General features: G+C 34.3%; 1 protein-coding gene across 5 annotated transcripts in view; it reads right to left on the bottom strand.

The window, feature by feature from the left end:
- SLIT2 (slit guidance ligand 2) overlaps positions 1-13,919 on the bottom strand; it is a 383,800-nt gene that overhangs the window by 121,057 nt on the left and 248,824 nt on the right. For 4 of the 5 annotated variants that reach the window (XM_019928425.3, XM_019928427.3, XM_073805113.1 and 1 more), the window contains 4 exons: positions 11,516-11,587; positions 5,879-5,950; positions 3,196-3,359; positions 1,059-1,197 (listed from right to left, as the gene is read on the bottom strand). In XM_019928425.3, coding sequence (XP_019783984.1) covers positions 1,059-1,197; positions 3,196-3,359; positions 5,879-5,950; positions 11,516-11,587 — 447 coding nt within the window. The remainder of the gene's footprint in view (positions 1-1,058; positions 1,198-3,195; positions 3,360-5,878; positions 5,951-11,515; positions 11,588-13,919) is intronic. The other variant, XM_033856893.2, reaches the window with a different exon arrangement.

The raw sequence follows: 13,919 nt of genomic DNA, 5'->3' as shown, positions 1-13,919 counted from the left end.
ACATATTAAATACTTTAAAATAATGTTAGTGGGTCTTATGAATTAAGATTATTCTCATATAAGATAAATTAGGGCAGTTAACAGTTGAAAAAAATAATGAATAGTTCTTGAAAATAACTTAATTTTTTTGGTGCCTACTATGAAGGCCTATCTAAAGAAGTTGATCCTACTTTATTATTTCAACCAAATATGTCCCAAAATATTTATTTAATTCAAATTTAGAATTAACTTCTAAAACAGTATATGGTAGGCTGGGTGGTTAAGAGGTGCTTTCTTAGTTAATAGATATTAAGGTAAAGATTTTTCCTAATGCTTACTTCCCAAGATGGTAAAAGTAGTCCTCTTTACATCTTATGTGACCTTGTTTTAGCCACATCACTTATATTTGGCTAGGACACAGAAATGAATCCAGCAGCTGCATACAAAATAGGTATGAAATATTTTGTTGAGAGAATTTAATTTTTGATGGAGGTAGCCATTGGCTCAAATAAGCTAAAATGCTCACTAATTTAAAAATCTTATACATTTTGACTTGATAATATTATCTTTTTTATCCTTTGTGGTGGACTATACAACGGTTCAAACAAAACAGTGAAACTGCATTTTAAAACGTGTTGTCTTGAGAAGGCAGACATCATCTAGTTATCTTGTTTCTACGATTTATTACCCCAGCTTGGTTTTTCTTTTATTTTTCACCACTCCAAGCTATAAATGGGCAGAAGCAGATCTCCAGAACCAATTGGATAAATGAGGTACTCATACTCTTATTTTTCCTAAAGCGCCTAATAACACCTTCTGAAGAAAACGGAAAGTATTATTTTTCCTTGAAATGCATTCCTTTTAATTCTACCTGTGTTGAAAAAAAAAGAAAGAAAAATCCTAGCCACTTCAATAAGATATTTAATTAAACAGAGTCAAGGTCAATACAATTCTGAAAGAAACATTTGTCTAAGCTAATGGATCAGTTTGGCCTTTGATAAACCCAGAATCTCCTAAAGAAAGTCATGGTTTGGGTTATTGGGGAGGTGGGGGGATATGAGGGAATTCAGGGAACATACATTTCCGTGATAGTCTCTGGCAGATTTGTGGGGATCTCAGTGAGACCTTTCCCACGGCAGTCTACGATATTGTTGCTACAGGTACAAGCAGCTGGACAATGCAAAACACTGCAAGACGGCGCCATAAATGATTGGTGACCTGAAAAAGAAACAAACGGAAGTTATAGTTTTTCCTCCTCAATCTCATCATTGTGAAACACACAAACTTAGCTAAAATAACAAAGCACGTTATTAAACAGAAATGCATTTCTCTAAATACCTGATTATAAAATGATACTATATTTCTACAATATATTTTAGGAAGCATGCATGTATGTTTTGGGGTCAGTACCGATAAAGCAAATGAGATTTTTAAAACTAATTACAAAAATGATAATTTTTAAAAGTTGAAAGATTTGTGAGAGAGGTTAAATTCTGATTTGAAACTAGAATTCTATTCAAATTTATTATGAGTTCCAAAAAAAGCAGCAACTTCAGACTAATCTATATTTCATTTCTAATAAGCTTAGATAGAGCATGGTCTTTATTGAACTTAAGTAGCTTAACTTACTTTAACTCAAAGAAGGAAAGGAAAACAGTAAAACTTCCCTCTTGGTAGACATAACTGTCTAAATAAGTAATCATGTGCCAATAAGTGTGGGGGAAATAGATGATGCTAAGTTTGATTTCTGGGTAGGTTCAAAATTACCGCTTTTTTTGAAGTTGTAATAATTTGTATCAGGTCATTCTGTTAGTTGTAATCTAGATGATTCCTTTTTTGACTTTGTATGGCTTAAGATTTTAGGCTAAGTAGTTACCCAGAGGTATATATTTTACTACTCAGTATTGAAATTTTACTGTTCAAATGGTGAACAACAGGCTGTCAGGCATTTTGTACCAAATAGGCATCTGCAAACGCTGGGTTTGTCCCTGCAGCAGGGTCAGACCTCTCTGCCCTGCAGAGAAAGGGCTCGAGTGGTGGTGATACCCGGGGAGGAAGCTACAGGCTAATTACTAACCAGGTCCCTCTCAACAAGTTCTCACACTTTACAAAAATAGTCTCAGTCTAAACAAGAAACGTGAACTTGCCTTCTTCCTCATCTAGAAAACAGGAAGGAAAAAAGTGAAAAGAGAAAAAAGTGGTTAGTAACGAATTGTTAGTCATTTCCTTACTTAATTTTTTATAAAGCAATCAGACCTACTGAGCACATTCCATGACATTATAAGAAAATTTTGTTTGGGTTACAAAAAGCATGAGAAAATACATAAAAAGGTCTAAAGGATAGTAATAAAATAGAATCCTGAACTAGTATGTCTTCTCACTCTTCCTTTAGGAAACTGCTATTTATGATGCATTACAAATATTTAAAATGTTTGTTTTATTGTTATTTTGAACAGACACTTCTGAAGCAGAAATAATTTATATGGATTGGGAATCAGACTGCCTAGGTTGAGATCCTTGGACTTAACTCTACAACCTTAGACAAGGTTACTTACCATTTCTTTTTCTCAGCATTTTAAACTTTAATGTAATGTTACATTTCTCGACAGATGTTATGAGGGAGGTAAAAATGAGGTAAATATTTGTGAAATACTTAGACTGATGCTTAAGCACATAGAAAGAACTAACTGAATATCACCTATTGATACTTTACATAACCGGTGTCTTATTTTTGTTTTCAGATTTTTGTTACTAAAGTTAGTCATTTATCTCTTAGGTAGGACTGCATCACATGAAAAGTATTTTGTCACTTTGCAACTACAGTTCTGTTACTTTTTCAATTTCCCAGCCGGGATCCAAGATTAGTTCATCATTTTTGCAATTGTTAACATCAAAATAGAAATAAATTCTTACTTAAAGGTAAAATCATGAGTAGCAAACAGAACTGTAATTTAGGAATTTCTTATCTTTCCCTTGGACTGAAAACCGAAAAATCCTTCATCATAACTTAGGTGAAAGTAATCAGTAATTGCCAACCATGCACGAATGTCTTAGAGCCTATGACATCATCCCTAACACAGAGGATTTCCACAGAGTGATTAGTGCATAACTGCACATTAGTGAGGAACAGTGAAACCTCTGAAGCATGCACCTTACACAGTTCCTTACATCATAGCATACGGGAATATGAAAACAGAAAGGTTCTTTCTCCCTTACCACTGCAGACAAATTCTCGCTTTTGAACCTCAGCTACGTTATGGCCCCTTAGGTGGGATGGCCCCATACACTGAGTGTAGAGGCCCACCCGAGGCCTTTGGCGTAGCCAGTCCGAGAGCCAGGCCAGGTGGCAGTCACAATACAGGTTGTTCGAATGGAGTCGACTAAATGAGAGCCAAGAAGTTTAAAGCAAGAAAACAGAAAAGAGTCATTTCAAAACTTGGAAAATTCATTCATAATAACATGTAACTTCGTCTCTACCTATAAATAGGTTAAAGCTTAATAAATGCCAATCTAATTATTTTCCTAAAAATTAAACTGGTTTATAACCACAGACTCAAGTCCTTCTTCATCTACCTCTGAGCTAAGCAAGTATACAGAAGCTTGAACATGACCATGAAAATCTTTTGCCTGCGTCTATTCAAAGGGACAAAGAGACACAAAGAAGTCCAAGGCAAATTGCTCTGCAGTCCCAACATACTGGCAGCCAGTGGGGGTGGGGTGGAGGAATGGGGAGGTCTGGGCTCAGGCAGGGGTAGGAGGCATGTTAAGAAAAGTTGTGGCTCCCAGTTTGAAATACCAGTTAGTCTTGTCATTATTAGTCTCTGTGGCAACTGCTGGCAAAACTTTTTTAGCAGGTCACTTTCATTTTTTGCTGAACCCGACAGAATAATAATTCAATATAAACCACTTCTTTTCACATCCCTATTCTGATTTCCTTCTTTTTGTTTAATCGCAGTAAAAGGGATTAGCTGCTTTTGGCTCTTGGGGACATAGCCTCAAAGAGCAGGAACTGAAATTAAAAGACATAAATGGCTGGGAGTGAAGTAATTATGCCAGCCCCCTCTACGCTGGCAGGGGTCCACACCAGATCATGGATCCCTTCCAAGTGGTAAATAGCACTTCTCCATTAATAAAATATCAGACAAATGTATCCACTAAATTAGGTAAATGACTTCAAACTGGCTTTTATGTTTTTTCAAACTAAAGAAAAGGACATCCAAAGCTATAAATCAAAGCATCATTCCCAGAATCATCTATGCCATGGTAATACCATTTTAGCCCTTTTTAGCTGATGTGCTCGATTATAACCCAATAACAGTAATGGATATTAAAATATGGAACCCAGTCCAGAAAGCTAATTGGACCATAAAAATGGAATTTTTAAGTAGCAATGATAATACAGAATAATGAAACAACCAAAGCAAGGGAATTTAAAGTCAGATGACTGTTTTACATTCTCCTTGAGCCTGGAGGTATGGAATAGACTGTCTTGCATCCAAACTAGACAGCATGCCACAGGACAGAAAGGCACATTTTGGGAACGCTGGGTGACCTCTGGTGAAGTTTGCTTGGAGGTCAAAGTGGCATCTTTTGGAAGCCACAAGGCACATTCCACATCATTGCTCTCTAAATATTTCCATTGAAACCAAGTACATTATGATGATTCAATTAGATGTGCACACATTTGAAATGAGAAAAGAATATAAAAATTTAAAAACCTGATTAGTAAGACAAACTGTAGTGGATTTCCACAAGAAAATAAGACTCACTGTACTCACTATACTATTTAATTTGTTTTTAAAAACTTAGCTAAAACTAATGAGAAACCAACTTCATTAAATATAGTTTGAGTGAACTGGGCTCTTCATTTTGCCAGTTAGTCTCAATCTGATAGCCCCAAGAAAACAAAACTTAGTTATGCCTGCTTACTTTTAGAATGATTTTATTTTGCTATATTATATTCCAAGGAAATTATATCCCATGAAGAGCTCAGTTTTAGTGAGGAAAAAATGACATTAGTATTGGTATTATCTAATTCATTAAAAAGTGGCAATTCAACTGATTTTTGATTAAAGAGAGAAAATAAATGTAATGTTTTCAGTTATAAATTATTGTAAAACAAAAATATTTTGAAAACCCTATCAAAATATATTTACTCTACTTAAAAACGCATATTTTTTCAAAAAGTCCAATGCTTGGTTTTGTTTCTCACCATTTCTCACATGTTGTATATAATATATATTTTTAGGTCAAGGTGATTCTGAAACCCAGTTCAAATGCTATTTATCACTGAAAATGCTTTAACTAAATACCCCACCCTGGGCTTTGAGGATTAATTTTTCTCTAAGAGAAAAAGATAGCTGTATCAAATACTTTTATTAGAGAATCATTTTTATCCATCTAAAATATTTTAATGTCCATCTGTACCTCCTGAAAAGATATTTTAAAATATAAATGCTGACACAACCTTGATTACAGAAGCACTAAAGGGTGATGCTGTAATTTTACGTCACAAAGAATGCTGGAGAGCCAGTTTAGCTTTATTAGGATTGCTTGCCATACAGTAATAAAATCATAGAGATTTACCATTTATCATTTCTGACAGCCAATCAAGGAGTCTTCCATTTCTTAATGAAATGTGATCTCCACAATAGCTCAAAGTAAATGTTTTTCTCCCTCCCCCAAACTTCCCATAACACACATCATTTAAAAGGAAGCTTTCAAGTTTTCAGAATAATAGTTCATTTATTCAAATATCATATCCAGAACTTTTTAAAAAGTGGTGTTTCCCTTGTCTACCCCATGATGATCTAGTGGTCATATTCTTTACTTACTAAAAACAGTACTTAAGGGGAATCATTGATTAAATTGACTTTATATATATATTGTGGCTACTTACAAAGTCCTAAGTTTAGGCATATGGTTGAAACTTGCCACAGAAAGTCTAGTAATGTTGTTATTGTTGAGAGTGCTGTAGAATAAAAAAAGGTTAGAAATTTTAGATATGAAAATTTATTGATCACTCCATATGTTAACACAGAAAAAACCTCTTGTGATTATGTTTACACAGAACGATTACCTGGTAAAGATGGCATCAAGAATGAACTGTATTATACACAAGGCGATAAATAAATTTCATACTTTAACATATTACTGTGCATTCATCAAATATTTATTACTAATTTGTGACTTGAGTCATAGTATCTTTGACCATGTAGCTTTATGCACTGTGTACCTACATGTCGATTTACGATACTGGTTAAGAAATGAACGTGAGATAGTCACAGTTGGAAAAATTAAACAGTTATATTTCCTTTAAGGGTATTATGTATAATTAGTGTCCACGAGTAAATGAACCCATTTGAATTCTCCAATTGAAATCTCATAGCAATGGCACAGAATCAGTACTTTCAGGTCCTGGAACAGAGTCCTGTTAATTGTTCTTTACTGTGGACAGCAGCCGCTGTTGAAATTTGAGTAGGAAGAACAATATCTATATTTGGTACTTGCATTGGGTAGGAAAGAAGTGACATGCTGTAGCAATATAGTAAAAGTTTAATATATTCTAGCGGTTTTTAGTTGCAGCCACATATCCTGTTCTTTGTTTAGTGCTGTGTAGTGATCATGGTTTCTTGAAGCTAGGGTCAAGAAGATGGGTGGTCAAGGGAGATACGGTGAAAATAAGTATACTTCTCACTTGGTTCAAATTTTTCCTAATTTCCCTCTAACACAAGCATTGTTAGTTGTATTATTACTACTATTTCTACTACAACTACTACTCATTCATTCATCAAATATGTCCTGAATTGCTCTTATTTTTATGGTAACATGGAATTTCTAAAAATAAGTCAGGCATAAATCTTGTCCTAAAATAGCATACAGCCCAACTGCAGAGATGAATTATACAAAAACTTAGAGTTAGTAAGATTTAGAAGAGAGATATCTTTTTGTCTCCATTTGGAGAAGTCTGATTGTGACAAAACAGTGAAAAAGACCGTTATCCCAGGAATGGGTGAGCAGAGTGTGGAGATGACAAATGATTCCAGTATACAGAAGATACAGTAGGGTGATGACTAAACAGGGCAGTTGCTGAAGAAGGCAGGAAAGATGGATCTTGGTACAGGTGGATGATGTTTGATATTCAAGAAGGGTTTGAATTAGAGGTTGCACATTCACTTGCCTACAGAGGCCATGCAGGAAACATACATGAGAGAAGCAGGCTGCTTGTAAAGAAATAGAATGGGGAAGAGAGATGGGGAAGAGCAGACCGATTCCTGGGGACAAAGAGGACCTTGGTGATAGTGATGATATTCTCTGTTGTAGTAACTAATATTCAGCTCTGATGGACTGCTGCTCTGCTGTAATGGAGAGCTGCCAAACAATCTGATTTTCTCAAGAGAAACTAAAAACGGAAGTTTTTAGATCAATCTTCCTAATTTTTAAATACTGGCAACTAACTCAAATATTTCAGAGTCCACGGGCCACGTCTGTTTGGGCTAAGCAAGATACATTGAGGCCACTTTAGGCCAGCCGGTGGCTATGGTTATCAATGGTGGGATATGGGGTGTTCAGGGGTAGAGGGATTTACTTAAACTTCTCAGTAAAGCAGGGCACGACAGCTACAGATCTAGAACATGCACTGACTCTCTTTACTATCCAGTTTAGCAATGTACTGAATGATATAAGAACTAATGCAAATGATCTGAACTAAGTCATATAGAAAAAACCCCACTGAATGAAGGATCTATAAAGCACTGAATTGGTCGGCTCATGTTATCTGAAAGCCTCTAGTATTTTCCTGTACTCGAGTGAAATGAGACTTTTTTTCAAGCACCATTAAAACATATCCTGATGTCTGAACTAAAAGGTTTCACTTCTCAAAGGGATTTGCTTTAAATGACCCCTTTTCCTACTCTCAAAATTTATGCTGATTTTATATGGCTTAAATCTTCAGAGTATACAGCATACTGAAATGTGATTTGGGGGACAACTTTTCTTTTAAGCAATTCACACTAGGCAGACATGCATTAATTTTGAACTATATTTTCTTATAATTCCACACAAAAGAGCTATCATTGCATGCCGAAGCCAGTGGCTATCAATTTGAAGACTTTTCTCAAAATGTTAATTTGTTTAACGCAACTAAAAAATAAATTATCTCATTATTTTTATTCAGTATTGATGCTGGCAAAGCAATATTGATATTAATACCTGGTAACTGAACAATATGTGGAACCAATGAAATTATTTTGAAATTAACAATAAATATAATTTTTGATTAGGTATGATGACATGTATGTGTTATGGCCATGATCAATTCCTATTATGAAACAATGTGAAGTTATATGCTGTACTTCTTTATTTGTGAACACTTTTTCCTGCATGGAAGTCTATTTCTATGTTCAACCTCAAGATTTTCTCTATGTAATGAGAATATATTCTTGTACAAAGGACATCCTGGTGTGTAAATAAGAAATGTTAGCCTTGGTAATCATGTAGGCCCTCTTGGACTTAGATCTTGATTTATTCTTTCTTATTCCCTAGTGCTAAGCATAGGATTTGGCAGAAAGTCTGATATTGAATGGATTTGAACCACTATGTTTCAATTCAATTCAATTATGTCCATTCTATAGAAAAGAAAAATAAACCATATAAAACTGGCAACTCAAGCAATGTATTTCATTTCTGAATCTAGTGTCCAAAGAAAAAGAAAATATTTATCTACATTTAGTTTCCAATGCTATTTTTGAGACATCATCTTCTTATTAAGAAAATAAAGTTAATTCTAAACCCTATCAATGAGAATTCCACAAAAAGTCAGTTCGTTTTACATGCAAGCGATAAACTGCCTCCTTGCTTTCATCTACCTTGGCTTTTCCTTCTTGAACTTTATTCATTCTCTCCCTTAATATATATTTTAATCTAACAAATTTCCATCAATGGTTCAGTATGATTACCCCCATCTTCTCCTGTTTGGCCTCAGTATACTCATATATTCACACATGATTCACAGAATCAAAATTTTAAAATATCTAAAACATTAGAAATCCAAAATTTAAGGTGATGTGCAAATTAATGCTCTTTCATTATTTCCTCATAATAAAAAGATATATCTTAAAGAGTCATGGATGATAAAAATAAGCAAAACAGGTAAATTTCTTTCTGCAACTCTATATAAAAAATGGTAACTCTATATTAAAAAAGCCCCAGACCAGACATTTATAATGGGTAAACCTTTGATCTACTTGACAAGAGATTATGGCTTAACAAAGTCAGTCTTTCCAGCGTTCTAGCCAATTTAGCCTTAAATTCTTCATTAATTAATTTCTCTAATGGCTGCATAAATTATGAGCATTAAAAGATTAATATATATTAAAAGAATGTCTGCTTGACTTTATATTTAATATAAAATATTAAAATTATTTGGAAAAAATTCACATTTTCTTGTATTGTGCTAATTTTAATTCTTTTCTTTAGCAAACAAACTCTGTCCATTAGATACTCTTTGAGACCTATCTATTAAGGTCCTCAAAAGAGTTCCCAACATTTTAGATTTTGATTTTAATTCCATGAACCACGAGATGTTTATCACACTTTGGTGTGTTTCGTGATAGTGGGTCTTGCAAAAGTCACCTTTTAGATACGTTGCTAACCTGACAAAATATAGGAGGTGACTGTTTTCTTGAACTTCCTGCTTCTAAAAACAATGATACTAGTTTAGAACTAAAAAAGCAAATGAATAGTTATTGTATTTGTGGGTAAAGTGTTTTCAATGCCTAGCACAGAGCTTGACACATAGCAGGAACTTTCTCTCTCTTCCTCTCTCTCTCTCTCTCAATATATATGGAGCACTCAATACCTCCTCAGTATATTAAACATATATTAGTTATTCTATAGCTAATAAGTATTTAAGTTCTTTTACTTAATAATAAAGTACTTTATGGGATTTAATTCATTCAAAACATTTAGCAAATTTTTCATTAAATGTTTGGTATCATTCATATTCTCAGTTAGGTGCACTGACTTAATAACAAATTCTTTGACTTATTCTGCTCTGTTCAACTAAGTAACACTTGTGGTAGTCTCCTCACATATAAAGTTTAGTGACATTGACTATGGTTTTGACGTCAGACCGCTATCATGAAATCATAGTTGTATCGCAATTATTCTCACTCTGAAATAGCATTAGTGAGCTTCCTATATTAAAAATGGCTCTGGAACACAATTTTAAAAGTGGCCTTACAACTACAATGTGTACAACAAGCACTTTGACTTTTTTTTCCTTTAGAATAAGTTAGATTGTTATCAACAGAAACAAAGGTGATCTCTCAAGTGGTTAGAGAACAGTATATACTCTCAGAGCTATTTACCTCAATCAACTCATTCTTACATAATTCTTTAAAAATAATTAATAACTTAGCAGCACATGACACACGGAGAAATTCGATTCATTTACTTGCAAATAAAACCAAAATCATATAGAAAATATTGGAAAAATAAGCCATTCTAGTTGAAACAATCAACTTTTTTCAGAATTACATTCTGCTCTTCAAACTCAATTTATAAAGCAATGGGATCTTTTTCTCAGGAGGATTTCTGGATAACATTTAACACATGGACTGAAAATTCAAAACCTCTTCACATTTAATTCAGTTTCATATTTCTGAACAAACTGAGTCAGGGGAGAATTATAGCGTAGAAATATATTTTATTGGGGGGAGAAATCTGTAAGTATACTTAAAAAGTTAGAAAGGTGAATCTTTGGGGAAATTTTTCAGAAACGTACAGGTGGCTTAAGCAGCTTGAGTAACTCTAGTTTTCATTAAAATTATTTTTCATTATAATTAACAATGCCATTAAAATTATTTTACAGTGTCAAAGGTCTGTAGAGATTACTCAGTTACCTCTAACCAATTTTGTCAGCCATGTCTGTCCAGCAAGGAAAGACAGAAAATGTCAATTATAATTCAAATCTGTGTGTAGTGCTTTACAAAGTCAGTAGTGAAGACTTTAAAATGGACCTAGTGGGCGGCTTATTAAATTTAGACAGTACATTTCAAAGTAACCTTACAGAGATGGTAAGTTATCTAGTTAAAATGACATTTTAAAATGAGAAAATGTCTTTCCATTGCACAGCAACTAAAACATACCAACATATCAGCTATTAAGGTTTATTTTTTGTTGTAATGTTTCCTATGCAACTGATGTTATCTTAATATATAGCAATTCTGGGAATTCTCACAAATCCTGTGTATGAGACTATTTTATCATAAGGAGAAACACTTAAAAGACAATACGTGTGAACATTTGAGTGTCGTTCCTAAATCAGACAATTTTACCTAAGCATATAGATATGCTATGCAAGGTTTTGCACACACACATTTCAACTCTTCTCTGTATTCGCTGTGAGTTATTTAAGGGCTCTCTTTGGGAAACCATTTTGACACAAGGTTTCAAGCTAACAGATAAGCATCCACCTTAGCACTCCCCAGACACAAAGCTCCCGTTAAAAGAGTAAGAAATAAGCGGTACTTACAGCACCTCCAGGTCCCGGAGAGCCCTAAATGCCCCATCTTCAATACAGCTGATCTGGTTGTAATCCAGTTGCCTGTTAAACAGATTAGAAGAATATATGTAAGAGATTGGACACTAGCAGGGTTAGGTGAAAGGGAGTCTCCTGAAGGGTCTCTGAAGCCTTGGCTGCACTAACTGAAATGCTCTCACAAATACACTCATCTGCTTAAGAATGTCACAAGCCATTCTGGCGTCGGTGCCGTCACTGAAACCTCTTTTTGTTCTGAACTGTGTGTGCAAATAGCAGCCCTTGGAAAGCTCCAGTAAATAATAACTGCACCTTATATTAAATGCCATAGGAATGCAATTTCATTACATCAAGAAAAGCTATCCATTAAGAGCTTTCAGCGTCATCTTGCTGAAACAATTTCATTAAGGTAAAGGACTGTAAATCACTTAATGTCACATGCACCCCCTCAGTGACCTAACAGAATCCATTTATCAGAGACACCCAGCTGCATGTTAATTTCACTATCCTTGGCAAGAAAGAGCAAGAATACTTTTAGGTTTTCTTCTTTTAAAAGCAGTTTTCTTTCAAGAACTCCAAATCAGGAAAGAGAAATGACGTCCCACCTATCTCCTTGCTATTCCCAACTAGACATACACCTTACAAAGCTACCAGTTGTTTTATATTAAGCTTCACTATATGCAAGCATTGTTATCATTAAATGCGACTTCTTGGCACTGTAAATATTAGACTTTTCAGTTAAGGAACTTCCCAAATTACACCACTCTCCAGAAAACAAGTTTTTTAAAAGTATTAAGAAATTTTTAAAAATTTGCTTTTCTCAAAGCTGCTAATTTCGGCCCCAAACACTATGAAACACATATAGCAGCAAGACTGTTAAAACATCACACATCTCTACAGTCAAACATTTAAAAGCTGTATCAGCTCATTCTAAATAATACAGAATTCAAATAAATGAATGTTCTCCAGAAGTTTAAGTACTCATTTGCTAAAATTCAAAGATTGAAAAAAATGGCTGCGCCAAACTTATTTGCTTTTTCCTGCCACTTGTCTGGGGAATTAAAATTTCCTTCTTCATACTAAGAAATTTACTTGGTTGAAATGGACAGCTAAGTACTAAATCCCACAGCACTCTCCTTTTTGTTTAACAAATAAGCAGTTTTTATTTAAATCTAGTAGCTTGATGCTTAGCAATATTATTATTCCTGTAAAGAAAAAATATTTTAATGCTTCACTTGAGATAGAAACAAAATGTTTAATGAAATAGTCAGGTGAGTTGTCAGCTCTGCATGCGTTGGGAAGGGAGGTACATGTACAGGGTAAGACTATGATCCTAATACAAATGAATCTTGTCCTTGTTTCAAGTGCAGAATTCACCAAAAGGGCTAATTCAAATCTGAGGTCGGTTTTTAAGGGAAATGTTGCAATAGCTGTTTCTCTCACAAGACGACTGAATAAAGGTGAAGTGATTTAAACCAGTGACTTTCAGAGGGGCCTTTTCAAAGTCCTTACTTTAGAAATTATTTACATAGAGAATGTCTCATGAAATATACATCTCATTTTTAAGAAGGTCTCTGGAGGACATAATCATATAAGAGGCTACCTTGATGCCGTGCAAATGGTGCGTACTAAGATGTGCAATATGAAAAACGTGAGCCCTTGAGAAGATACAATTTTATTGCTTGTATAAACTAAGGCTTTCCCCAAACAACAGCTACCACTCATGCTACTGTAACAGCTGAAAGCATTTCTGCTTATTAGGAAGTATGCAGAGGTATAATTTTATTTTCTAAGAAGACTTTTTAAAGACTCATGATGTAATATGGTTGCTGCAGTTCCAAGAAAACACTTAACATTCTTGAGCACTTTTGATTTTTACAGATTAAATTCATTTAACAATTAAGTTAATAGCCGTTTTTTATTTTTAAAGTGCTAAATATATATCTACACTACTATTCTCTAACCTCTTGAACAATTTATCAAAGCCATTTAAATTAGCACAATGGCATGAAGTGTTACCCTTGACACACTACAAAAGAGAAATTGTTTCCAGACAAATTGGCAAAATCATTTAATGCTATCAAATTTGCCTAATGCAGTCTCCAGGTTAATCTGTAAAAGGGTGAGCTGTATGTTTGCCCATATCTTATTATCCTTAGCTGTCAATGTATAAATCAGTGCTGACACAGCTTCTTTTAAATCATGCATACTATACACAAAGGGGAAGCCCTAGTTTGCCAGAAAGCACTCAAGCAAATCTTGTCTTACAAGTACTGAAAGACAGATTACTTTTTGTATACCACTAGAAGTTGAGACGCTGCTGGAAACTTTTCTAATTTTACCCCTCTTTAACGTTGCTCATGGTTATATGCTTCTTCTGATTCTTAACAGAAATCTA

Source organism: Tursiops truncatus, chromosome 5, assembly GCF_011762595.2.
Source record: "Tursiops truncatus isolate mTurTru1 chromosome 5, mTurTru1.mat.Y, whole genome shotgun sequence".
Lineage (NCBI taxonomy): Eukaryota > Metazoa > Chordata > Mammalia > Artiodactyla > Delphinidae > Tursiops > Tursiops truncatus.
The sequence above is the reverse complement of the archived record's forward strand: the minus strand, read 5'-3'. Positions and strand labels throughout refer to the sequence as shown.